A 27247-nucleotide genomic window follows, 5' to 3' on the forward strand; every position below is an offset into this window, starting at 1 on the left:
GGAAAGTTACGAGCATGTCTTCCTTAATTTTTCTATTCCTTAGTTTAACAGGACAAATAAAAAGAAAAATTGTAATTATAAAACTCTAAGCTCTACCCATGTTTTCTTGGTCTAGCTATGTTCACTGATGACCGTCACCTCTCCCCATCTCTCCCACTTCCTCTCAAATTTTTCACTCTCAATTTCTGTTTGGTCCAAGATCACTGTGCCAAAATCAAATAACTTACATCAAAATGATTTAAAAAAACTCAGAATGAAGACCTTCCATCTGATTTACATGTTAATATATACCTAACTTTCTACTTGTTTATTGAATGGGTTTGAATTCAACCAGATTGAGTTTCAGATCCCAGCTAACACTTACAGGTTGTGTAAATTAGAAGTAGCCTCATTTTTTTTTTTGTATATAAAACAGAAACCTTACCCAATCCTTCATAAATCCACAAAGTTAATCTTGGATGCTAGATGTTTCCTATAAATAATGATCAGTTTTGTTCTGGAATGCTGCTAAGGTGTTAGAAACTGTGCTGTACTCTCTGGGCTACTTTTAAGATTTGTTAGGTGGGACTGGAGTAATACTCAGGGTAGAGCTTAACACCATCCAAAAAAAGACCTTTCTTTGTGTTCTGTTCTACCCAAGACTTCAGATTAAAATTTTCAGAGTGACTTCTGGGAAAGACAGCATTCCCAGCCTAGTGTGGGCACCTTTCCTTGTTCCCTCTAATAATTTCAAATGATTTTTCCCAGGCTTCTAAGTATTTTCCTCACTTTTTCATATGCCAAATAATATCCAGATAAATACTGGGTTTCTCTGCAGTCCACCAGGATCCTCACTGGGTAGTCCTCTCCTTTCCTGTACTTTGCCCTGTAAACCTGATCTTTCTTGTCTCTCCAAACTCCAGTTATATCTCCTCAATTAAGGGGGTCTGCTGTGCTCCATCTCAGTTCCCCCTCCCTGTACAGATTGTCAAGAAAGTATATCACAGCAAACTTCTATGACTCCCCTCAATCATTTCCTGTGTCTTGCTGATTATTTGTCCTTTGTTGTCTGATGCACAGTGTTTTATACACCATGGTTCCATTCATCTTGTTCGTTTTCTGGTTATTCCAGGCACAGGGTACACCCCATCCCTGTTATTCCATGTGACTGGTAATTGAAGTCTTTTTAGCATCTGCTTTTGAGTTTTAGCAGATCGAACTACAATACATGTGGTTGAAATAACAATAGCATTCTTTTTAAATTTACAATTAACCCTTTCTCCTGTAAAAGGTAAAGGTTGACATTATGTTTGCAGAAGACTTGAATCCTAGTCCTGATTGGACTCTGAATATCACTGAAGCCTTAGACAAGTCCTGAATTTCTCAAATCTTCATTTTTCCAAACTGTGGAAGTTTTCTATCTGGACAATGTTATTTTCTCTTTCAGAAATATATCAATAATCATTAACATATTCTAAGGAAAAGGAGAAAAACCATAGAATATGAATTTGCCACTTAGAAAGCTTTTTAAGGAAATAAGAATTTCATTTCGATGCCTCATCGTTCTGGAACCTGAGAGACTTTGGGACTCAATACTTACTAGCAGGCCCAGCAACAAAGCCGAAATCATCCCTCAACATATGTAGCAGTGCCAAACTGAAAATTTTAATGCCACTCTCTCCTTAGATATTGAGTACTAAGCTTTAGTTTTTATTTAACTTCTCTTTAATTTATTCTTCCATATATCAGTAATCCCGTTGCCCTGCTTTGATGATACAATATGTTACTATGTAAATATAACATAAAAGATTACTCAGTGTGACAAGTCACATTGAAGAAAACACCAAGGGTCTACAGGACAAAAATCCCATATAGGAATATCTGAAATAATGCCAATAATGACACTGAAAATGAAGTAAACTCACATGAAAGTCAGAAAATTTTCCTTCAGTGCTGTTGGAAGAGGCTCCTTGCCAAAGGCAGAATGCATTAATTTCATAGGCCATGCAAGGAATTTCCATTTCTCCTGGAATGAGATGCTAGTTTTAAAAATTGCCCTTGGAGTAGAAAGACTCTTAGTGGTTTATTAAACCTTCTTCTTCCCTTTATCTTCAGAAAGACACTAATTTTACCATATTTGTCATGTGAGAAGTTGGTGGAGTGGATCTACTCTCAATTCTCCAGACAAGTGTTTTCAATGTTTTTAGCAGCTTTAAGATGAAAAGCATTATTTGAGGTGCTTGAGAAACTCAAAAAAGCAAAGGAGGTTCTTTTCCTTGATGAACCAGAACATAATTAAGAACAAAGATCTATACATGAAGTAGAAAAGTAAGTATGGTAATGGGTTATTAGTACCAAAGAGGTCTAACTAAAAGTCTGTGGGGAAAACTTATGTTCACATAGAAACCCACAGTGTCCTTCAACAGATAACTGGATAAATAAATCCTGGTACATCCAGACCATGGACTATTATGTAGTGCTAAAGAGAAGTGGGCTAGTCAACATGAAGAAAGCATGGAAGAACCTTAAATGCATATTAATAAGTGAAAGAAGCCAATGTGAAAATGATATATACTGTATAATTTCACCTGTAAGATATACTGGAAAAGGCAAAACTAGAGATAGTAAAAAGAAAAAAAAAATATTGGTTGCCAAAGGTTGGAGGGAGTGAAGGAGGAAGTGAAGAATGAATAGGGGAAACATAAAAACATTTTAGGACAATGGAAATGGAAATACTCTATTATGATAATATAATGATGAATATGTACACATTTTTCCAAATCCTTAATATGTGCAAAACCAAAGTGAATCTTAAACTGCAAACTTTGGGTAATTTCATTGTGTCTGTGTAGGTTCACCAGTTGTAACAAATGCCCCACTCTGGTGGGGGATGTTGGTAGTAGGGAATGCTATGTGCAGGGAGCAGGGAACACATGGAAAATCCTCTTCTAAATTATGTTGTGAAGCTAAAACTGCTTTAAAAATATTTTAAAATATCAATGGGAGCATCCTAACTCTTGAGAGTTCAATCACAATCTTTAGAAGTAGTTTTGTTTTGACTACTCAGAGACAGAAATGATTCATTTATTCACTTATTCAAATATTAGCTAACTGTATAAGCCTATAACTGAATATAGGTATTCTAGATCAGAACTCTCCAAAAGAATTTGTGATGAAAGATAAAGATGATATCTTTTATCTAAAACGTCTAATATAGTAGTCAACAACTACATGAGAAAATTTTAATTTCAACTAATTAAAATTAAATAAAACTAAAAACTGCAGTTCCTCAGTTGCCATGGTTACATTTAAATTACTCAACTAGTCACATGTATTAAACAATGTAGGTCTAGAAGGAAAAGACAGACATGTAGACAAAAAATTAATTGGATGTGTAAGTTTTGTGACCTAGTTCTATGAGAATGAGAGAATGAATATAACATGTTGCCTAGAGGACTTTAGAAGTTGTGTTTGAATCAAGCCATAAGTACATGGAATATATATATATTTTTTTTTACCAGAGAAAGAATAAGGAATGAGCATCTCAGGAAGTGGAAAGAGCAATCAGAGGAGCAGGTGGGCATGGTCTATTTAAGTAATAACAAAGAGAGTAATGTGAGGAAGATGTGGGGGATGATAGGCAGGAAGGAGGCAAGTCAGGAAGAATGAAGTTTGCATTTTAAGAAAAAATATACTCTGCCATTAGTGTGGAGCTAGGTTTGTCAACCACAGCAACACTGATTTTATGTACCAATAACTCCAAGTTGTGGCAGGGCTGTCTTGGATAGTATAAGATATTTTTCAGTGTCCCTGGTTTCAACCAACTGAACTCCCATGACGTGAGACTCATCTTCTGTGACAACCAAAGATGTCTTCAGACATAGCCAAATGTCCTCTAAGAGGAAAAATTGCCTCCATTTAAGAGAACACTGCTATAAGAAATCTGCAAAGACATAGGGTTGAAAACAGGGAATGTACTCCGTGTGTCCCTGTGTGAGATAGTGAGGGCCTGAAATAAGCACTTGTGCAGAGTGGAGGCAGAATTCAACGGAACAGGACTGGAAAGGACAGGGATGGGAAAAGGAAACCGCCATCTGGCGATGGCAAAGCACTGAAGTGGGAAGTAGAGTCGGAGGGTCAGGTTTTAAGAAGAAATTTGGGTATGCTGACTTAGAGGTAACTGTGGATAGTTGGAAATAAATATCTGGAATTCAAGAGGAGTGCACATTGGAAATGTGGATTTAGGAGTCAAAAATACCTTGCTAACAGTTGAAATCATTGCAATATCTTCTTCTGCCCCCAGTCACCTAGATTTAATAACTGTCTTAATTTTCAGTGACCTCCATATATGTCTTTTGAATGATCCATTTAACATATGGCAATGATTTTGTTTTAGTTGTTTTTTGTTTGTTTGTTTTTGCTTTTGTTTTTTCTGATTTCATGTGGTATCAGGGACTTTGAAGTCTTGTATTTACTTTCAGTGTTTTTGCCCCAGTTCCCATGTGTCGCTTGCCACCGACTAGCAGGACAAACGACACGTACACTTCAGAGGTTCATGAAGCAGCTTCCGCTTTATTCAGACAACACCCTCAATATATCAGCAGTTTCATGCACATGCAATTATAACCAGATATGTCCATCCAATCCTATTAAAGGTCAAGCGATCTCGAGCTCAAGCATACATGTAAGATAGATCTGTCCACGTGCTAGGCGGCTGAACAAATTATCATACAGCCAATGTAAACGCTTCCTGTTTTTCTCAAGGCGCATTCAGCACGCCCTTTGGCTCTCTGCCAGTCGCCATCTTAGATGCATGTGGCGTTACCCTGGGCCCCGGGTCTCGCCTGCCACACCCTTGACCTCACTCTTCCCTTCTTGAGTCACCCTTCATCCCCTAATGCTTAATGTCTAATGCCTACTAAGCTCAGTAAATATTTATTTGACGAATAAAGCAATAGATTTTCTACTGGTTGAGACAAATTTGCCTTACTTCAGTCTATCTCTTGATTAGAATTACGATGAAATTAGAATACCACAGACATTCTGGTTTGGATCTGGAATGTCTCCCCCCCCCCAAATTCATGTGTTAGGCAATGCAACAAGGTTTAGAGGTGAAATTTTTGGATTATGGGAACTGTAAACTCATCAGTGGATTAATATGTTTAATGAACTGATAACCTGAATGGACTACTGGAGTTGATTGTAGGTAGGTGGGGCATGGCTGGAGGAAGAGGTCACAGGGCCCATGCCCTTGGGAACTCTATCTTGTTCCTGGTTCTCTTCTCTCTGTCAACCTTCCCACCCCCTCTTGCCCCTTCCCAGCTGCCATGACCTGAACAGCTTTTTATACCATACCCTTCCCCCTCCCCTATGAGGTTTCAAACCATGGACTGAAATCATGAGACAAAATAAACTTTTCCTTCTCTAAGTTTTTCTTCTTGGGTATTTTTGTCACAGCAATGAAAATCTGACTAACAGAACAGGAAAGCAATATTCACTGTGTTTTTCAAGGACTCAGATACACAGTTTTGCACTTGATAATACCTGCTTAACTCAGACTACTGGCCTTCAAAGTTCTCTTTAACATATCCATATTTATGTCCCAAATGCATGACAGCATTTTTACAACATATATGAACTTGACTTTCATCAGTGTAAACTTCAAAATCTCAGAATTGTATATTGTTAAACTCATCTTAAATTCACCACATTTTCAATGGAGTAATATGTTAATTTCTACTATTGTGCTCTGACATTGTGCCAACTTCAATACCAATAATGCCTTTCTTTCTTCTTTTTTATGTGTTTGTTCATAGTCTTAGTCTATCTAATATTTCCAAAAACTGCATCCCCCCCCATGAACCGAGCCCAGGGCTACGCTTCTAGAGGATTCTTCTTACATTCCACTGTCTTATGTTAGATGTTCAAGTTGTGCTGTAAATACCCGTTTATTTGCCTCTAGCATTTAATTCCCGTGTTGTAGTTGCCTGATTAATTCTCTCTCTAAAGATCATCAGAAGATTATTGAGGGTCTATATCTATTATAGCTCTTCCTCCTGGCCCCCAGAGAGGGACACAGATCTCAAAAATTGCTTGTTTCTTTATGAGCATTTTCTCTATTTCTTGTCACTCTTTTGTCTTATAAAATTAAACACCAGTTTGCTCAAGTGGTTCTTTGTTAATTCACACTTGTTGATATTCTCTAAGTTGTATTAGCTATTTTGGCATGGTCTATCTTAAAGAGAATGCCTTTTCAGCGCTTAAATAGCACCTCATTGGCTCTCATTCCCCAAGCATCTACATCAAGGGATGCAGAATATTTTCCTTATTAAGAGAGCAAAAGTTTGGGCATTTAAGTCAGATGGCCAGTGATTAAATTCTGAGTCTGTTTAAATAAGTAAATGATTTGGAGAAAGTTGTGTAATATTATAAGCCTTGATTTTCTTATCTATAAAATGAGGTAATATAAGTAACTAACAGCAGAGATGAAGAATTAAATAACATATAAATCACTTTTAATTTGCATAAAATAAATCATGTTAATATGTAGTTTCTGTGTTGTGTACTTCAGCTGCTAAGTTATTATGTTAAGATTTCCAACCCCTATATCCAGGGGGCATGATTAGTGATACAATATTTAGTAATGCCCAATAGATTGCTAGGGAAGAAGTATATCTGAAACAGCATTTTTATCTACTTCTTTCCAAAGCTTTATATATTTCCTTCTTCTTTATCCTTGAACTCCTTAAGCACTCCTAAACTTTACATTCCCTTTCCATTCTAATTTCACAATTTCTTCGCCTTATTTGTGCCATCAGGGTACTGAGGAAATGGTGCAATGAGCTATTGCTTAATGCTGCATAGGCTTGTCCTAAGAGACATGCTAATGTATCAGTACTAAAAATGTTTGAAATACTAATTTTCCTCCTAATGAGCCTAAACATTTTATTATAGTTATACCTTAATACCAAGTTGCAGGTCATTACCTTCACATATTGAAGCAGCTGATGTTTTCTAGTGCCTAATGTTTCTGCCATTTGTCTGATGACCCCTCTTTCTTGTCCATTTTATATAGGAGAACCTTAGGAAATGAAAATGAGGTCACTTGGCAGGTAGTCTGTTTAATGTTTTGATTTTATTAGTCATATATTCCAGAATCTATTATGATTATAAAAATTAATATATGCCAAATAGATAAAAACTGAATTTTTAAATTGGTAAAGAACAAATTAAGTTAAAATTAATCACCCTATGACCTAAAGATATCAATTCAGATTTAGTTCCTGCATCTTATTTTCAATATATGCTTTATATATTTGTATCCCATAGACAATTTTGTTGCTCCTTTTTACATTGATCTACATATTTGTTTTCCCTGGTCATTAATAACCTTTGGCAATGCCGTAATAAAAGTTGAAGTAATAGTTTAATTTTATAGTTACATGTTATTGTTTTATATATGTTTGTATATATATGTGTGTGTATACATATATATAATATTTTGATAATTATTTTCTCATATTTTACCTACCTTAAAATATATAGAACATTTATATATAAAGAACATTTATATGTGGCAAACATTTATGAGTTATTGACTACTTAAATGTGTTCTGATGAGGGAATATCTTTAATATTTTTAACATTTGTGATATGTTATACTATATTAGTTTCCAAAAAAAAAAAAAAAAATGAAGTATACTGGGTAAAATCTTAGACTCTAGATCAACCAAACATACTCTAATTCTCACTCCAAATCATTCTATTCATGTAATTTTAGGAAATTCATGTTACCTTTTTAGGCATTTTTCTTCATCTGGATAAGGTTTTTTCACATAATGAATTAATACCACAAATAGCATTGAGAGTATTTCATTGCAATAAAAACGGTTAAACTATTACTTAGTATACCCACAAGGGACGTTAGTGGGCTTGTTTTGCACCCTTAACAATAACAGTGTTATCACTTAAAAAATTCTAATTTGATAGAAAAAATAGGACATATTTTAATTGAAAACACCAAACTCAAACTAATTGAAGCAAAATGAGGGTGTTCATTGACTCACAAAGCTAAGCTGCGGTTGGGGCAGATGGTTGCTGGTATTGGTATAAAGCTGAAGTCAAAACAAAAATATCACCATACTTTCTAAAAAAATTTTACCTGTTCAGTTTATTTATTGTACTATACCTGAACATGAGAAGTAAGATTATGTTTGTAGACTTAAATTATACATTTCTGAAAACTTTTAATCAGAATGAGCTTGTTTCTCAACATTAGTTTGAGAAATATGAGGAAGTTGTTATAGATATTCTATTTTGTTGTTTTTGTTAATCTCTTACTGTGACTAACTTATAAGTTAAACCTCATCATAGGTATGTATAGATAGGTAAAATCATAGTATCTTAGGGTTCAGTACTCTGAGATTTCAGGTATCCACTGGAGGTATAAATATATTGCCAAAAAAGAAAGCAGAAGATTGTTATATTAGTAGGGTCTATAAAATGGTTCTCAGGTGTCATTTTTTCTTTTGTCTAATTCTTATTTAAAGAGCAAATTTCTATTGATTTAGTGCTTCTTGATCTTTTTTTCTCTTGTTCTATTTATGACAATCTTTCTAAAGTTACTAATTGTTAGTTTGTTGCTTAATTATGATTTCCTTTTTTTTTGTAAATATTTTTCTATTTGGTAAACCTGTCAATTTGTCTGTGTATATATTATTTTCAAAGACTAACTTTTGATTTTATTCACCTTTTCTTTATTATTTTTATCAATTTATTTTAATAGTTCCTTCATAAATTTCCATTGCATTGAATTTTCTCTGCATTCAAATATCTTCAATTGAATATTTTATATATTTATTTTAAATTTATATTTTCAAAATGCACATAGAATGATAAATTTTAATTAATGATGACTTCAGCTTCATTCCACACAGTTTCATTCATTTTGATTAATTCTAAACTTAAAATTTACATTGTGATTTTCTCTTTCATCTTTTAAACATTTTTTAAAAACCTATTGTAATTTTTAGTTTTTAATTTAATTGAATCATTGTATGAAACTGCAACCTTTGTAAGATTTCTTCTTTGCCATTTCTTCAGACTATTTTTTGGCCTGTATTTGATAACATATTTCAAACACTGGTTTCTGTTTTAGGTTTTATTTTTTCTTATTTTTGAATCTTAAAAAAATCTTGTTTTTTATTTTTTTGGGGAGTGTGGAGTGACATTATTCTAATATAATAATATTTTTCCCTTTTTTGTAAAAATGGTAATTTTATTTATAGTTATGATTACATTTATTTTATATTTTGAGACTTTATTTGTAGTGGTAGAAAATTTGTCAGTTACATCTTATTGACAGTGTTTCTTTTACTACTACCTAGTATTTAACTCCAGTTACCATTTTTTATTTAAATTTTATTTTTACATGTACTAATATAATCTACCAGCTTCCTATTAAATAATATTTAATAATTTAATTCCTTTATTTTTACTGAGTATTTTGATTGTGTTAGTATTGTTGCTTGTTTTAATGTTTTCCCCATAAGTTGCACATAGTTGTATTTTTTTCATACCATTTGAATTTCTTACTTTTAATTGTTAATATATCCCATTTGTGCATATATGCATGTAATTATATACTGACAGCTATCACTATTATATTTCTATTGTGTTTTCTGTTAATTATCATACTTTGCTTCTTTTTATTTCCTAAGTTTGTTTAAGAATAAAGTTGAGAGGGTTGACAGTGAGAATTTTCTCTCTTATAGTCAGTAATTAACCTTGATTTTAAAAAAATTTGAGTCTTTGATTATTTGTGTTCATCATTGTCTTCTGATTTATGCTACCTTTAGGATTTTACTCCCTTTGTGGTTAAATACAAACATTAAGAATTCTTTCCATGAAATATTAAGATTTAAGAATTTTTAGTTTTAAGGGCCTGAAAATACATAAACACTATGTTTAGCTAAGGACACAATTTTGGGTTGTTTTATTGTCCCATACGATGTGAACATTATTTCACAGATTCTAAGATCTATTTTTTTGGTTATCAATCAAAATGTCTTTCTTTTATAGGTAATCTGTCATTTTTTACTTGTGAGTAAATTTTTCTTCATAATAATCATATTTTTCATTAAAATATATATATGGGTTTTTATGTATCAAATTCAATACTTGGAGTATACTTTTATTCTTTATAAAGTTGACCTTCTGTATCACTGTGTTCCATATCCATGGATTCAACCAACAGCAGATAAAAAAGATTTGAGGAAAAATTTGCCTTTCCACTTAATGGTATAGATCTTTTACTCTGGTTATTACTCCCTAAATAATATAATGTAACATTTATTTACATAGCAGTTACATTTTATATTAGGTATTATAAATAATCAAAAGCATATGAGAGGATGTAAACAAGTTATATGAAAAATTTTGCCACTTTTTTAAAGGACTTGAGCATCTGCTGATTCTGGCATATGTAGGGGACCCTGGAACTAATGCCCGTGTGGGTAATGAGGGACAATTATGTTATGTGTTTCTTGAATTCTAGAAAAGTTTGTTATTATGCCTTCAAATACTGCTTGTCTGCCTGCCTCTCCATTACCTTCTTTTGCTATGCTTTTTAGACAATTATTCAAACTCAACTCCACCCTCACTCTCTAGTCTCTTTATGATTTCATCTTTTTATCTCTATGTCCAAAATCTAGTGGAATTTCACAAATTATAGTCCCAGCTCATTCACTCTTTTTTCATCTTCTCCAGATTAGATAATATTCTATCAATTGAAATGTTTTCCTTCAATAACTGTCTTTTCATTTATCTTGGTTTTTCTGAAGTCATTTTAGACTATTTTTGTTAAATTTCCTTTTCTTGAATTAGAATTAGCTCCTCATTAAAATCCTTGAGACTCTTATACTAATTTAAAAATATTTTTCAGTCTTTCTTAATTTCAATCTATCCAGATTAATTTAATCTTTCAATTTTTGTCTGTCTTTGCTAGCTTCGAATCTCTTTACCCGTTATGCGAGAAGTTTTAGTTTCTTTTCAGTGATTATGAGGACTGATTCTTTTTTCCTCTTCTCTCCTTTTTGCTCTCTAGTTGTACTTACCCTTTCAAAATGTTGAGCACTGAAGCTATTTCCTCTGTCCCAGGTCTCCAGGGACAACATGCCAATAGTCCCTAGGATAGATTGTGCATTTATGATTCAGAAAACCTCCCCTCTGTTATTGAAACCACAGATCCAGCCACTGAGATCCCAAATGCAACCTCTTTTAGGCCCAGGTTGTTAGAGTGTACATTAACTCCAGATTCTTTAAACATAAAAATGGAGCTTCAAACAGAATCAGCCAGCAACATCAGTCGGTACCATTTTGTCAGGAAATCTTCCACTGCCCATGATTTTAGAATGAAGTTGGCTTTTATCTCCCATCTGACACAAAGCTTTTTTAGTCTCTGTTATCTTACAGGATAGATTTTGCTTGCAAAATATAGATATATCCTGCTTGCAAATATAGATATTTGGAACTTACAGAGCTTATTCCATTCTTAGGTGCATAGTTGATATATGATCATTCATTTTTTTTTCTCATAAACAGTATAACCCTTTGAGAAGAGAACATATTATATACATTTATCCTATTGTATAACCTTGAAGAACTTTTGCAGAACGGAAGCAATGTGAGGACCCTAAAAATATTTTATTTATTTAGATGTTCTGTAAGTTGTCTTTCCAAAAGAAGATGGGAATAAAGAAAGGTATAAAGGTATAAAAGGAATACACATGTATGTATTAAATTTAAATATATGTACATACATACATGCATACATGTGTGAATGTGTGTGTGTGTGTGTGTGTGTGTGTGTGTGTGAGAGAGAGAGAGAGAGAGAGAGAGAGAGTATGAATGTATGATCTAGTGAGTTGAAACAAGAAAGTACTTAACTGACATACCTGACTTATCAGGACCAAGTTTCAACTTACAATTAAATTGCATCTGTGTTTTTCCTTTGATAACCTCTTTATTTCTTCCAAACATGTAATACAATGCTATAAGGACTTTCATTCAGAAAATTATATGAATATATGACATTTCTTAACCTCTCTGAAAAATAAACCCTTAACCCCAAATCTTATGTTACTGCCCAAATCTGCTTTATATAAAGTAATAACATGTTTTATAAAATCTGCTTTAAAAATTATATAAAGTCATAACATGTTTTATATTAAGGAATACTATTGGTTCATTAAAATAGCCTTTTAATTATTCACTTAAATTATAAATTACCCTATTAGCATTCCATTTTTCTCCTTTGCTTTCTTTGTTTTACAATAAATAAATATTCTAGGAACCTCTGTGCAGAGAGATAGAAGTTTAGTCTACCTGTCTCCTGGTGGCAGTTGGTATTAGATTTGCAAAAAAGAAGCCTCTGGTAGTTTTTCGAATTCACGATAGCACTAAGCTTATTTCTTCCATGTTAGATTATCATTATAAATTTCACTTATATTCGTTTTTTGTTTAGAAATAGTACTGTTAATTTTTTATTATAAATTTTCTTTCATTTGTATCAAAAGTAAAAGTTTTAAAAGTCTGAACATATTTGTGATCTTTGGTATGTATTGTAAAATTTCCTTCAAAATATTTTCGTCAACCTAGGTGAAACCAGTTTGGTCCATGTTCTTCTACTCTAAAGTATAGGTAACTTCGTGTATGTGTGACTTTTCCCATTATAGCATCTATTTTAGTGATGATGAGGCTTAACGGGCAGTCGGCAACAAACTATTCATTTTCATCTCAACTTTACCCTTTGTTCACTTTGCTAAATTTTATTTGCATTATTTATCTCATTAGAGTCTTGGGTTAAATATTTTTTTCTGAACTTCAACTCATTTAACATTTCCATATTATTGAAAAAAAGTCCTTCAAATTATTTACAGTCATCATTGATAACTCTCTATTTCCTTCATACTCATTCCATTTTTTAATTCAAAGGTTGAAGGTGCTGGAGAGTTGAGTGTTATAAACAGCCACAGATCTGAACCTGGACTTCTTTGAGAACTGTCTACCCCACCACCCTTAGGACCTTCCTCTGCACCAGTGCTGGTACCAGTAACATAACCAGAACTAAATTTTCGAAAGTTCCCAAAGGTCTTGAATCTTCATTGTCTTTAAGACTGTCATGCAATCCCACCTCTTTAAAAAACATTTTCTTTGAAATCTTTCTTAGTCTGGGGTAAGCACTGCACTGTAACTCTCTTTGCTTTCTTACATCTGTTCTAAATAAAATGATTTTCCCTCAGGCCATCAACTAATCCCTTTCCCACATCTCTCCGCCTCTGAACTCCTCCAAACTCATACCTTGCAGTTTGAATTAGCATTAGTCTAGTTTCTCGTTTTGTCCAAGGAGGGAGTTTGGCAGATGACCCTCCAAATTGCCTGAGATGGAAGGTGGGGGGATACAGGGTCTTGAGGATATTCCAAATTTTGGATTCTGGATTCTCTATCCCTTTCAACATTTCCCTTTTTGTAAGTGATTCATAAACATCAGGGTTAGAATTAACATTTACCTCAAGACTGCCCTAGGGGGACTTGGACTAAAATAAAACGTTTAGGTTTAAGTTCTGAGGAGGCATTGAGTAATTCATCAGTTCAACAAATACTTTGGAGCTGTATTATACTCCAAAGCCTGCTATAGGTCATCCCTCTGCCTCACCTGCTTAGTATAACCATGCTCTTCCATTACTAAGTATCCTTCAGTTGTTGAATCTAAATACAAACTGATTTCTATCACTTAGTAAGTTATATTCATTTTACATAATGCAAACTTTGTCATGGCTTCTATGTTCCTAAAACAATGGAAAAATCTGACTATGTTATTGTTCAAAAGAATTTTTAAATTAGTATCTACTCATATTAATGGAGCATTTAGCATAGTGCCTGGTTCATTAAAAGCATTTAATAAATATTGAGTTATTTTAATATCACTAAACTATTAAGCTGATCATTTGGAAGCAAAGTTTCAGTACTAAACAAAATATTTAAATTATTTTAATATTATTTTCACTCAACATGATGAAACTACTTTTTTATTTTTAATGTACTCCTCAAGTTTTAATATTCAATGGAATAAAGGATACTTTAAGATGATCCCTAATTCAGAAACTGCAGGCAAGAAAAGCACATTGAGTCAATAACTTGTCTTTGGTAAAAGGTGCATCCAAATTAAGTTCTGATTAAAACTTATCTACTCTGTCCTCAAAATTGAACAGAGTTTCCATTTTGTGACTACTAAAGATGATTGAAAGCCTTTATATTTGGAAAAGATTTTTTTCTAATTTATAACATTAATATTCCCTGCTAATACAGAGACCTGTTCTTTCATTTTCTGAAATGAAATTCACTGATTCCTCACAATTCTTACAATACATGTTTACATATTTGAAAACATTCCAAGTTCTCTATGTTCCTTTTAAGTCATAAAAAAGATTAAGCGTCTCATTTATTAGATTGGGGACAAGGCTGTTGTATTACTTTGCTGGTGACAGCAGTTATAGAATTTTAAAACGAATGGCATTCATTGCATTACTGGGTGTTTAGGGAAAAACAAAATGTCCATTTGAACTGAAATACAGGATGTGCAATTTTTATAGAAAGAATTTGGGAAGTGAATAAGAAAAAAAGTGAGCTTGATCAAAATGATAAGAACAAAGATTATATAATAATAAGTTAATACTTCTTAAACATTTTTAAAAATTCAGGAATAAAATGAGAGGACATTCTTTGACATGACAGTTAAAAAATTAAGCTGGAGTTGAAAGGAAAACTACACATCAAATTGAAAACAGCATGTATTGACTTATGGTAAATATTAACGATGATTCTGATGTAGCCAATACTCATTCCATTTGTGAATGGGCAAGGAAATTAATGATGGAATGTTGACTGATATAGATCATTGGGTGCTGGATAGCAAAACTCCTCTTACTCATCAGCGTTTCCCCAGCTACTGATAAGACGTGGATGCTCAATGAACACCTCCTGATAGGCAGCAAGAAAGAGGTAGACGGCCCTGGAGCCCCAAACCACTGAGCCTGGGTTTTAATATTCAGTGGAATAAAGGATATTTTCCACTACACTGGAAAATACCCACCTCACTTCCATTACACTTAAATCTACCCACTCTTCCTCCTGTTTTGCGTCCCTTTATCCAAGTACCTCCTTTCTTATTCTACCACATGTGGCCAAAACAGGTCCAAATATTTCTACTGTGAATTTTGCCTAACAGACCACAGTGGGCACCTTTTCATTACAGTCAGTTTCAGCTGGCCCATCATTCTACCACCAACTTGTGGCACATTGTATCCATCTCCTTCAACCTGTTTTGATTTTTACTCTACCTGGTATATAAAGTACCAATGCTAACTACTTACGAGCAAATGAAGTGAGATGTACTTTTGAGGTAATTTTTTCATGTATATAATTTTTATTTGTCACATGTTTGTATGATACATGATATGTGTAGATATATAGAGATAAATTACACAAGTGTATTTTTTTACCTTTTCTCATGTAATTAAAATAATGACAGTGCTTTCCTGAAAATATTATCTTCTAAAATTTAGTATAGGATTTAATCTATTGAAAATAGCATTTTATATAATATTATATCCAAGATAAAGATAAAATAAATATTTTTTGTTTAGAGGATTGTATTTTTGCAGAACTAGTAAAATTATAAAACAAATCATATCTTTTGTCTGTGGCCTACTATATACATTTATGCATGTTTTACATATGCATGTACTTTTTTATTTTATATTTTAAAGGGTCACATGATAGCATCCTGTGATGCTTGCGGGGTTATAAAACTATGGGATTTTCGAAAACTCTTACCAATTGTGTCCATTGATGTCGGACCGAGTCCTGGCAATGAGGTGAACTTCGATTCATCAGGTAGGATTCTTTTGGTTTAACTTTTGTAACCAAGCTAAAAGTGTTAATATTTGTTCCAAAACTGTTTTGCTTCCCTTTAAAGTTTTTGGTATTTCTTGATATATAAATTTGTTCTTAACATTATACTAAAATGCATTACAATATATTATATGTTATCCATGTTACATATCAAATATTATATCATAGAAGAATTATATTAATCATATATTTAAAGAAAGAAAGAGTATGGGGAGTACATGTGTATTAATTTAGATGACACAGGTCTGTTAGCCGTGTCACATAGGACCTTAGAACCCACATCCTGTAGAATCACCATTCAAGGTAAGCAAATGGGGTTTTCTGAAGCAAAGTAACTGAGAAGACAGAAGAACAAAAGTTTGGTATAAATAAACTTGAAACATTTTTAAGGAATATTTTAGTCATAAAATTTAATAAATTGCCACATGTTGTCCAGATTTTATAATTAATTTGAAAAATATATTCATCTGATTATTGCAGTTATGTGCTTTGTATTCTGTAACATTATTTATATGTGTGAAAAATTTTTTCTGCACTGATATAAACATTATCAATCAGATAAAACATTTTATCCTTGCCGATGATAAGCTAGTATAGCAACTTCTGCTAACACAGTGATTCCAATGTCCATTTAGAAGATTAAAAAAACAGTTGCATCTATATCTTTAATGAAAGTCTTTGCTAAATAAAAATTATCTTTCCTTTGCTAGTGTGATACAAGTTTTAACTTTTTTAAGTTTTGTGAATTTTTAAAATTCTTTGAGAGTTTTTCACAGTAAATCAAAGTAAAGTTGTAGAGATGGCAAAACCTTCAATTTTGGAAGAGTCAAAAAACATTATATATGAAGGAAATAATTTTATTTTTAAAAGTATTCCATATTAGTCCTGTAGTTCAGAAAGTATAAAGATACCAGGAGTAATTCTAGCTATAAGATAACTGCTGTGTGTTTCTTGGTCTAGTTTCATGATACTGTCTTCACACCTCTGAAATTTAGAAAATGGTGTTTTTTTTATTGAAATGGAAGCTGTGTTCCCATTATAAGTTGGTATATGCCATCCTAAGAAAAATGTCTCCTGTTATGTTTGGATATAAAGTGTCCTACTTGCAATAAACTTCTGTGACAGACAATGCAGAAATGTTCATGGCTAAAATAATAAGATTTTGAGATCTATAACCTAATCAGTGAATTAATACTTTTGATGGATTAATAATTTAAACGGACTATTATACTGAGTGGTAACGGGCATGGCTGGAAGAAGTAGGTCTGGGGGGAGGGGCTTATCTTGTCCCACTGACTTCTCTCTGCTTCTTGGCTGCCTTGAGCAGATGACCTTCCTCTACCACACCCTTCTGCACAATGTTCTGTTTCACTTTAGGCCCAGAGCGATGCAGTCAGCTGACCATGGACTGAACTTCTGAAACCATGAGTCAAAATAAATTTTTCCTTTTCAAAGTTGTTCTTGTTCGGAATGTTGGTCACCATGACAAAAGCTACTAACAGTGCTCCTTTAAAAATGTTTTAGAAATATTCCTGACATGAGGATATTTATGGTTTGCCAGAATTCAAAAATAAAACACTGTACAAAATAAAAGATCCTAACTATAATGATTTTATTTTATCCTGTGAAAGCTTATTAATATTTAATTTATAGTTTTGGACATGGAAATCTACACCAACATCATAGCTCTAAATTTAATTTGGTTCTCATAAGCATCTCATATCCCTAAATCCTTTCTTAGTATCTTGAGCAAGCATTTAACTATTCATACCTTTGAATTTGAACTCCAAAATTTTAAAACCTTTGGTTGAACTTTCTAATAATAAAAGTTAAAAGTTGTTTGAAGATACTTTGCAACTAAAATAACTGTATATTTTATTGTCATTATTAAATTCACAGCCACTTACTTTTTACTGACCTCGCTATTCACTTGGAAAGTCCTTTATATAGTCAGGAAAACATGATTTTTAAAGAAATATCAGTATCTATCTTCTGTCATACAATGTTAAAATTCTTGGTACAATAGGTGTATTTTTCCTCTCCATGACTGCTGCATTCCTGGTAATATGATAATATTAAGAAAAGTGGGGAAGATCAAGGGTGGAACAATGAGAAACAAAAGAAAAAAGAGTGTAAACTAGAGACTTTGCTAATGAAAATGCTTTGTTGGTCTGAGGGAAGATAATTTAAACCTGACCTTCCCATCCCTTTGACCGCTTGTTCAAGGAACATACGATAATTAGTTTTAATTCTATGTGCTTGAGAAATTAGTGTCATAAGGCTTTTCTCATTGAATAATGAGAATCTGTGCTTCTGTACAGTAGTCCTCAATGACTCTTCATTTAAAAAGATTGAAATGTATCAAAAGTGGGTGAAACTAAGGAGAGTAAACACAACTCTAATGAGAGCATGAGCAGAGAGGTGAAAGTCACAAAGCACCAGAAATTATGTCTATCTCTAGAGAATAAAGAAGACTGCAAACCCAGAGCCAAACACAAGTGAAATAAGCATAGGGACACTTACATCTCTCTCTCTCTCTTTTTTTTTTTTTGGTATTTATTCAGGAAAGGATTATTTGAAAGAGAAGTATAAGATAATTATATTGTGAAACTATCTGGATTCTGAAAGTGAGAGCAAACTGAAATTAGTAAATTCAAAATATGCATTCATGTGAACATACTTTCACTTATTCCCAGTGGCAAGCCAGTATAAGCCTATTGAATATAATAATTGTCCAAAATGCTAGAATACATTGACACTGCTGACAATAATGAACATTTTGTTGAGTGCTCACATTAATCGGGTTGTGTCCATCCATGTCTTCCGGTAAAAATTCTTTGATGGAATTACACTGTGTATTTATCTACACCCAGAGCACTATTTGTCACAACTTCCTAGTGTGAGTGGAGGGTCTGGTCAACTGTCTTAGCTGTGCTCTTGGACCTCAGTAAAAGTCACTGAAAACGTATATGTGACTATCATCATTCTATATATTGGTAATACATGTGAATTTATGGAGAGCATCTTGAGATAATTCATACAAGGAATTGTTAGATATTCTAAGTGACCATCATAGAAATAAAAATTTCTAATCATGTTTCATATCTCTGGATCAGTTTAATTGAAGGGCATATTGAGATTATGAAGTATACTACTTAAAAAATGTTTCCATATATAATGACCAATTTTTATAAACATAAGATTTCTTGTCATTGCAAATCCAACACAATATAGAAAAAAATTAGAAATGAAGGCCATAAAAAGCTGAAATTGTTGCCCATTATCTTCATTTCGAATTTTTATGTATATCAAAATTACCTCATTATTTATTAAGCTCATAAGCAAATATTTTCATTTTGCATTTATAAAAGTGAATCTGTTCTACTGAATTGTACTTTATCTGTTTTAAAATTAATATTCCTATTAGCAAGTATTTGGAAACCAGAGATATAGAAAAAGAATACAGACCATAATTCAGACTGTTAGGTTTAATCAGCACCTTTCAGACTTTAGGCAAATTACTTAATCTTCCTGAACTAACTTTCCTCATAGAAATAATGGAGGAGATAATTGTTGTGCAGTGTTTAATGTGGATTTGAATGGATGATGGTATCTTACAGTCATGGGGAAAGAGTATCTCCGAAGAACGCATTGAGGAGTTCCCAGAGAGAAGGGCGAACTAGATGTATGTGATGGAAAAGAATTTCAGCACATGCCCGTCAGAGGCACAGAGATTTCTTTCAGAAAACAGATGCACATTTAAGAAGAATGTGGGCTATCTCAAGATAGCTTTTGGGTTCCTACCTTTTCTTTTAAAGGAAACTTGGTGAAAGGTGGGTATGGAAAAATATGTAGAAATGATATCAGTCTGGTGATTTCAAGGTGGTTTCTGGTGGTCTGACCAGCCTCTGGATCCTAAGCTGATGTGGTCATCATTATCTGGTCTGTAAACAGTGCTGGAAATACCCCACCTCTCTTAATCTTTACTGGGGGTTTAACTAATACTGCACAGGTAGATTTATAAGTCTCCCAGGAATTCGGCAGTGACAGGACTAGAAGGGAGACTGGCCTAGGGAATGACAGACCTGGAAAAGCATGTGGAACTTCTGCATTAAAATCTTATCTCCCTACCTTACTGTATGTCTCCTTCCTACCTGTTTCTTATTTCTTCTATCCTACCTCATCACAGTAAAGAACGCTTAGCAGAGTCTCCTGCCATGTTTTATCCTAGGGTGGAAGAGCTCCGAGGGTTGTCTCTTTCATTTTAGGAATAAGAAAAGTAAGTCAGTGAATCAGTGTGCAAGATACTTGAGGCTGGGTGTCCTGTGCAAGGTTTCTAGTGACCACACGAGTACCAGTGAATAAATATTAAACAATAGCCACAACCACATTTTCATGTAATAGTAAGTATAAATTAATTGGTTAGCTAAGAAGGAAGCTACATATAATATGATATGAATCACCATCTAGAGTTGAGTTCTTCTGTTGCTATATCAGCAGCTCACACATTTAAGAGAAGTTGCATGTGGCATAGCATTAAGTAACGTTTTATTTGCAAATACATTACTTGTGACAAATACGGATAATCTGTGTTTATAGATGTATACATATATCAGTACATATTTATAACTTTGTTTGTAAAGAGATAAGTGTTTCTTTCTCATTAAACAGAGAGCGTCCCAGTAGTATAAAGCCACAAATTCTGGTGAATATACACTATCTAAATAATATCTCTCACTTGGCACACTCAAAATGCCATATGTTTTACCATTCAAAAATTTATTGCTATTTCAGAAAATGTTAAATGAAATCGCATAGTGAAAGTAATAAAAATGAACTGTGAGAATTTATACATAAACTTTCCACTCATTTCACTGTGTTTATGTGGTTTAGCAATATTTTTTCCTCCTTTATAAAAGGTAATCCTAGTACATTTGTAAAGAAGTCACATTCCCAGAAAATGCAGAGGCTGAAAGTGGAGCCAGATGGGGACTTTCCAGGAGAAAGCTTATCAGTATCAGATCATTAAAATGGGCCAAGTTTCCCATCATTTGGAGAAAATCCTAAATATTCTCTACAGACTGAACCACAATAGAAATGCTAAAATGGAAGGTAAATACTCCATTGAAAAACATGAAAAGGATCAGACCTCCCTGCCCCAATTTTTCAAAACAAAAGGAAATTACCCCCCACATCTTTGGTTTGAATTTGATTTATCAGCTTCTATTAGTGAAGGCTGAAATACATTGTTTTCTATTTGAAAAGCAGATTGTGGTTAATTCCCTCTGATGGAAGCAGCGAAGTATAGTGGAAGAGAGTGCCCATTCAGAAGTCAGTAGCCCTGGTTTTGGATTTTCTTTCCACTACTTTGTAACTGAATATTTGGTGAGATTTCTAAACATTTCAGTTCATGAAATCTGAACTGGGAAAAAGAAAGTGGGGTGGGGTGGGTGGGAGGGGGAGAAAACAAAACAAACAACAATGATCATCCTGAGAGATGGTCAGTAAACAAGGGACGCCATAAGACCGCTCAAGATTACTGCCTGGAGACAGTTTGTAGATCTCACAGGGAGGCACATAATGTGAGTTTGCACATAATGTGGGGAGCCTGAGTGGGCGGTCCCTAGAGACCAAAGCAGGCCAGGACAGTGGTGAGAGCAGCAGGGAGAGATCCCTGAAGCACTTGGGTCCCCTCCAATTTCTAGCTAAAGATGAACCAGTTACATGACAGTTTGAGTGTTGGAGGAAAACAATCCTGGGAGTTATGTAGAAATAATTTGTCTTCCCATCATCCAGAGCCAGAAAACCCTGCCGTTCAAAAGGACAGAAGGTAGAGCAGTAATCAGCAAACTATTTCCATAGGCCAACTTGGCCTCTTTTTAGCTACAAAGTTTTACTGGAACACAGCTTCACCCATTCATTTATGTATTGTCTAAGATTGCAACACAGACTGAGTGACCTGCAAAACCTGAAATTCTTACTATCATGCTCTTCAGAGAAAAATTTGCTAAGATAGAGTGCTGAGATAGGTGTTGCCCCACAGTGAGGCAACTTTAGCTCACACCTCTGGAGCTGAGCCCTTCATTAATATCTTTTGAACCATATGAATTGGCTCATGTATGAATCTGTTTAATCCACACTACAACTCAATGAGATTGTTATTCTTGTTCACTTTTTAGAAATAAGGAAACTGAGATTCAGAGACATGAATGCTCTCCTCTCAAAATCACCTACCTGAACAAATCTGGAGTTGAAAATCTAAGCCAAGAAGTTTGAATTTAGAGACATAAACTTGATATTAAGATTTTTATTGTAACTAGAGTGTTTTATTTTATACTGATATATTACATTAGTTAGGAGAAAAAATATATTTTCCGTGAACATTGAAATAATCCCATTAATGATTTCTTGGAGATGTTTTACTCAAAGCTAAAACAGAATCCTGTTGTTGACATTAGTTATCAATTAGTTGTCTCTGGAAAGAAAAAGGAACAGAGACTCTCCCTGGTGTTTTCTGCCAGGTGTCTTGTGTGTCTTATGTACAGGAGGCATCCTAAGTATCTTTACGCTCCTACTGGGCACTGGAACTTCAGTGCCACACAGTAGTAGAAAGTCCCATCCAGGTAATTAGAGCTGAATTGTGTCAGCCCCTGCAGGGCCCTTCAATTTTTGTCTTTTATTTAAAGCATGGCCTGATTAAAACTAAAAATTAGAAATTTAAATAAGAAAGGAAGAATGTAAGCCAACTTCTTTTATCTCTAACACTCAGGAGGAGCTGCCCATTCTGCCATGTCCCACTCCTTGGGACTGCATCACAAAAAGACAGGACAAAACATGAGGGAGAAAAGGTGTCCAGGTGACCCAATGCTATTATTTTATAGTCCCATTTTTCAGTTCCCTGTGTGAGTGGTCTTATGGTGTGTACAAGTCAATTTTGTTCATAAGTAAAATATGGGTCCTTCTGATACTAAAAAAACCAAAGAAATCAGGCCCTGAAGTCCTTTGGATATGCAGGTCTATGACTAATATCTGGAACAAAGTATGCTATGCTCTAGGAACTAGGCTTTTTTGATCATCACAGCACTATGAGCTGGGTTTCATTTCTCCCATTTTAAAGAGTTTTGAGAGCTTTAGTTACACATTTACATTAATACATTTAAATGCTTGTGCAATTCTGTTAAAGCCTAAATTGCATTTTGCTTAATTATTATAAAATCTGAATCATAAAGAAAAAAAATGGTGATTCATAGGGACTGGTTTTATTTTCTTTCTGTAAAATTAACTATTTTTTTCTCTTTGTTGTTGTCTTACTATTCTCTTGGCTAGAAGCAATTTACCTGCTGCAAGTATGGTAAATAATGCACCAATAATAGTGGGGTACCTTAGACTTATTCACCAATGATACATTAGTTCTTGGATAGCTCATAGTAGTAGAAAGTGTTATGGCCATGAGTCTCTTCTAATAAGTGTAATGCTCATTCTGATTGGTTGGTGACCATTGAGCCTCTTCCAATAAGTCTAATGCTCATTCTGATTGGTTGGTGACCATGCCATATGAATTATTAAGTATTTAGACTGTCACCCCAGTAATGGATCATAAATTCTGAGAAGTGAAATGCATTTGAATTGCACAATTTATGATGGATGAATGAAAATGAGGGTAACTGACTTCTACAAAATATAATTGAATTTATACCAAGTCTTCTTCCTTTCAAATATATTCAAAAGATTGTATACTTAATCTAAAGATAACCTCACTGCACAATTCCTGCAGCCTCCCTCTTGGAATCGTCCTCATAGCCTGAGGATTAATGCTTTATGGTCCCTAAGACCCACAAATCTTTTTTTCTAGGTCTGGATTGAATTTGTAGAAACATCCTATGAATCAGAAAAGGACATGAGTCAAGCACAAGGGGAGGTTCTAAAAAATAAAATTATTGTTTGTCTATGATTTGTAATATGAAATTGAGCAGGACAGCTAACCTCCCTTGACCTTAGTTCTGTCATACATAAAATGAGAAGTTTGGATTAAGTGACTTCATCAGGTTTACAGCCTAACTTTTAGACAATTTTTATTGCAGTTTCCTATGTTCAGTATAATTAGAACATGGTATACTGGGATGAAAATAATAATACCAACACTGAAATGATCCTTTTAAAACATAAAAGTGAAACATCAAAATAAAAGTAAAATATTTCACTTTTCACTGGTTCAAAAATGAAATAGAATTTGATACAAAAATCAATATTATTGAAAAATTGAGCTTTAGATTTAAATGGCAGTTGTATTGTTCAGCAAGACTAAACTGTTGTTCTCACATACTAGCAAAACATATTTATTCTCTCTAGTAACAGGAATTTTGGTCCAAAATTCACAAATTCCAACATTTTAATAAATTAATTGTTAGATCAAAGTCTTCCTATAGGATTCTATGAGATAATAAGACTACTAATTGTGGTTAAATCAGAGAAGAAAATAAAATATTTGCATAAAAGTTGCAGTATTACCAAAGGCCAAATGTTTTCTCTGATTTTTGAGTGCTAATTCACAATAAGGGGGTAGGGATAGGGAAGAATAGAGTTACTTTATATTAGGTAGAGGGGAGTGAAGGGAGGGGAAGGGGCATGGGTGTAGGAAGGATAGTACAGTGAAACAGACATTATTACCTCATGTACATGTATGACTGCATGACTGATGTGATCCTGCAATATGTATAATCAGAAACATGAGAGATTACACTCCTTTTATGTATGATCTATCAAAATGTACAAATGCATTATACTGTCATGTACAACTAATTAGAACAAATAAAATTTAAAAATTAAAAATAGTTGTAGTATTATACAGATGCAATGGCCTATTGCAGCCATAGTTACATGAATGATACAAAGTCACACTTTTGTTAATTCCTCCATTTTTGTAGTATTTTAAAATAAGTATAATTTTGATATAGTTGCACTGCATTAAAGTATAATTATAACATTATGGGTACAGATAATTAAAAGGCACATGTAATTCTTTCCTTAAATAAATAAAATATCTCCTTGGAAGTTCTTTTTTTTACAAAGTTTATGTACATATTTGCATACAAACAATTTAAATCTAGCACATGCTCAAATAGCAATGAATCCTAAATTAATGTCATCGGGTTTCATGAAAATGTATTGTGCTCCTTATTTAAGAAAATTGTTTCAAAGGTATATATGGTAGTTATATGCATGTAAACAATAAATGTGCTAATGCCAAATTATTTTTCAACAAGTTTAAGTAAAATAATTGAAAAATATTTTTATCTGTCTAGCAGGTATGATAAATGAGTTGTATAACTAGTCATTTCTTAATATCATATAGGAAACAAAAGATCCCAATGCATATAATTAACTATGCTGCTAAATTTGTAGATACAATGAAAATTTTGTGTATATTTTAGCATAGGTCATTTGAAATATGGCAAATGACCTTTTTATACATATCTTAATGAGTGAAAATGCATTTATATAAAGAAATAAGGCAAAATCAGAATCAGACTTTTGAATTTTTCTAAGGGGTACACATTTTCAAAATGTAAGAAGAATATGTTATTTTAATCAAATAGCATGCACTAGTTATTGGGTTAAAAAGTAATAGTTAAAATTTGCAGTGCACACATACTGCATGGCCCAAAGTCAAGAAGTCCAAGAATTTGTCTTCCTTTTAATAATCTGTGTATACAAAATTAAATAGATAATCATCTTTAATCTGCCATGCCGATGTTTTTAATAGGATAATCCTTTAAGAGAAGTTGCAGTTCAACAGATGTGCAAATCAATCCAGAACAAATAGCACACTACTCTTGGAGATGGAGCCTGCAAAGTTGGCACTTGTGATAACCTGCAGTTATATTTATCTAAAATTGAATTTCAAACAATATTAAAATATGATTACCTCAATCCGATTGAGCCCAGAAGTATCTTTATTCACTTGTAATGTAAGAAGAACATAAATAAAAATTGCTCAGTATCATCATATAACATACCCTACTATGCACTCTTCCACCCACAGGAAAAAAAAATGAAATAGTGTATTATTATAAAACCAAAGCTCTATAAATGTTTTGAAATGATGAGTTTGATAAACATCTTGGGAATAATAGAAATGCCTTCTATCCAAGAATTTCATCATTCCCTCTCATTTTTGTTGGTATGATAATAGAAATAAAGTTATTTCAGTTGGTGAATATTTAGTGTAAGCCTACTATATGCTGTTTACTATAGCAAATTCTGGGATTCAGTGATGGAGAGACGCTAAGACTCTATTTATAGGATAAATTGAAACAAAAATATGAATTTGCAGATAATACGAAGGAGTTCTATAAACCATACATTAAACTCTTTTGTTTGTAATATGCTATATGTGTTATTCCAGTGTTGTTTGTAAAGAAGAGTACTTGTAGGGATATAGGAGTAGAGAAAAAGATGGGGGGAAGTCCTATAAGGTAGTTATAATCACCATTCATGTTCTAATGAACTTAATTTAATTTATAAATCAGTACTCAGTTTGACTTTTGAGTATGCCTACTTCTTTCTGCTATCCCTTCAGTCAGTATGCCTCCCATAATATTTAATTTGTTCCTATATCCATACTGCATTAGGGGCCATTTATCTTTACCCAAACTATTTGTAATAATGGGTGCTTCTACTGCTTCTAATTCTACTTCTTTTCACTTACTTCTCTCTCTTAGTTTCTTTCTCTTCATTTGTCATCTTCTACCTCCTTCTTATTTAGGTAAAAAGAGCTCAGAAGTAATTATACTTCTCTATACAAGTTAGATAAATATCAGATTTATCATGTGTCTTCTTTATGACTGTTTTCAAATGTCTTTGGTATGTTTTCTTAGATTTCCTAGGGTCCTCAAAGAATATATTCATAGAATTATTTTGTGTATACATCACTTAAGACTTCTAAAAACTGTATTTTGCTATAAATTCCATTAAATTTATTATTTTTTCATTCTATATTATGTTCTTAAGTTTTATCCTATTAATATTTGATGATCAAGTTTATCACTTCTCTCTACTGATGAGTACTATATTTTTAAATTTATTTATTTTGATTCATTGTACACAAATGGGGTACAACCATTGTTACTCTGGTTGTACATGAAGTAGAGTCATACCATTTGTGTAATCATAAATGTACATAGGGTAATGATGTTAGTCTCATGCTGTTGTTTTCCCCCCCTCCCCACCTCTCTTTTTCCTCTATCCATCCTTCCTCCATTCTTGCCTCCCTCCCACCCCCACTTATGTATCATCA

At 33.2% G+C, this 27247-nt stretch overlaps 1 protein-coding gene across 1 annotated transcript in view; it reads left to right on the forward strand.

Annotated features, from left to right (window-relative positions):
• Nucleotides 1–27247, forward strand: part of Spag16 (sperm associated antigen 16) — a 1066789-nt gene that overhangs the window by 810846 nt on the left and 228696 nt on the right. Inside the window, exon 15 of the mRNA XM_047546617.1 lies at nt 15807–15933. Coding sequence (XP_047402573.1) covers nt 15807–15933 — 127 coding nt within the window. The remainder of the gene's footprint in view (nt 1–15806; nt 15934–27247) is intronic.

This window comes from Sciurus carolinensis, chromosome 3 (assembly GCF_902686445.1).
Source record: "Sciurus carolinensis chromosome 3, mSciCar1.2, whole genome shotgun sequence".
Lineage (NCBI taxonomy): Eukaryota > Metazoa > Chordata > Mammalia > Rodentia > Sciuridae > Sciurus > Sciurus carolinensis.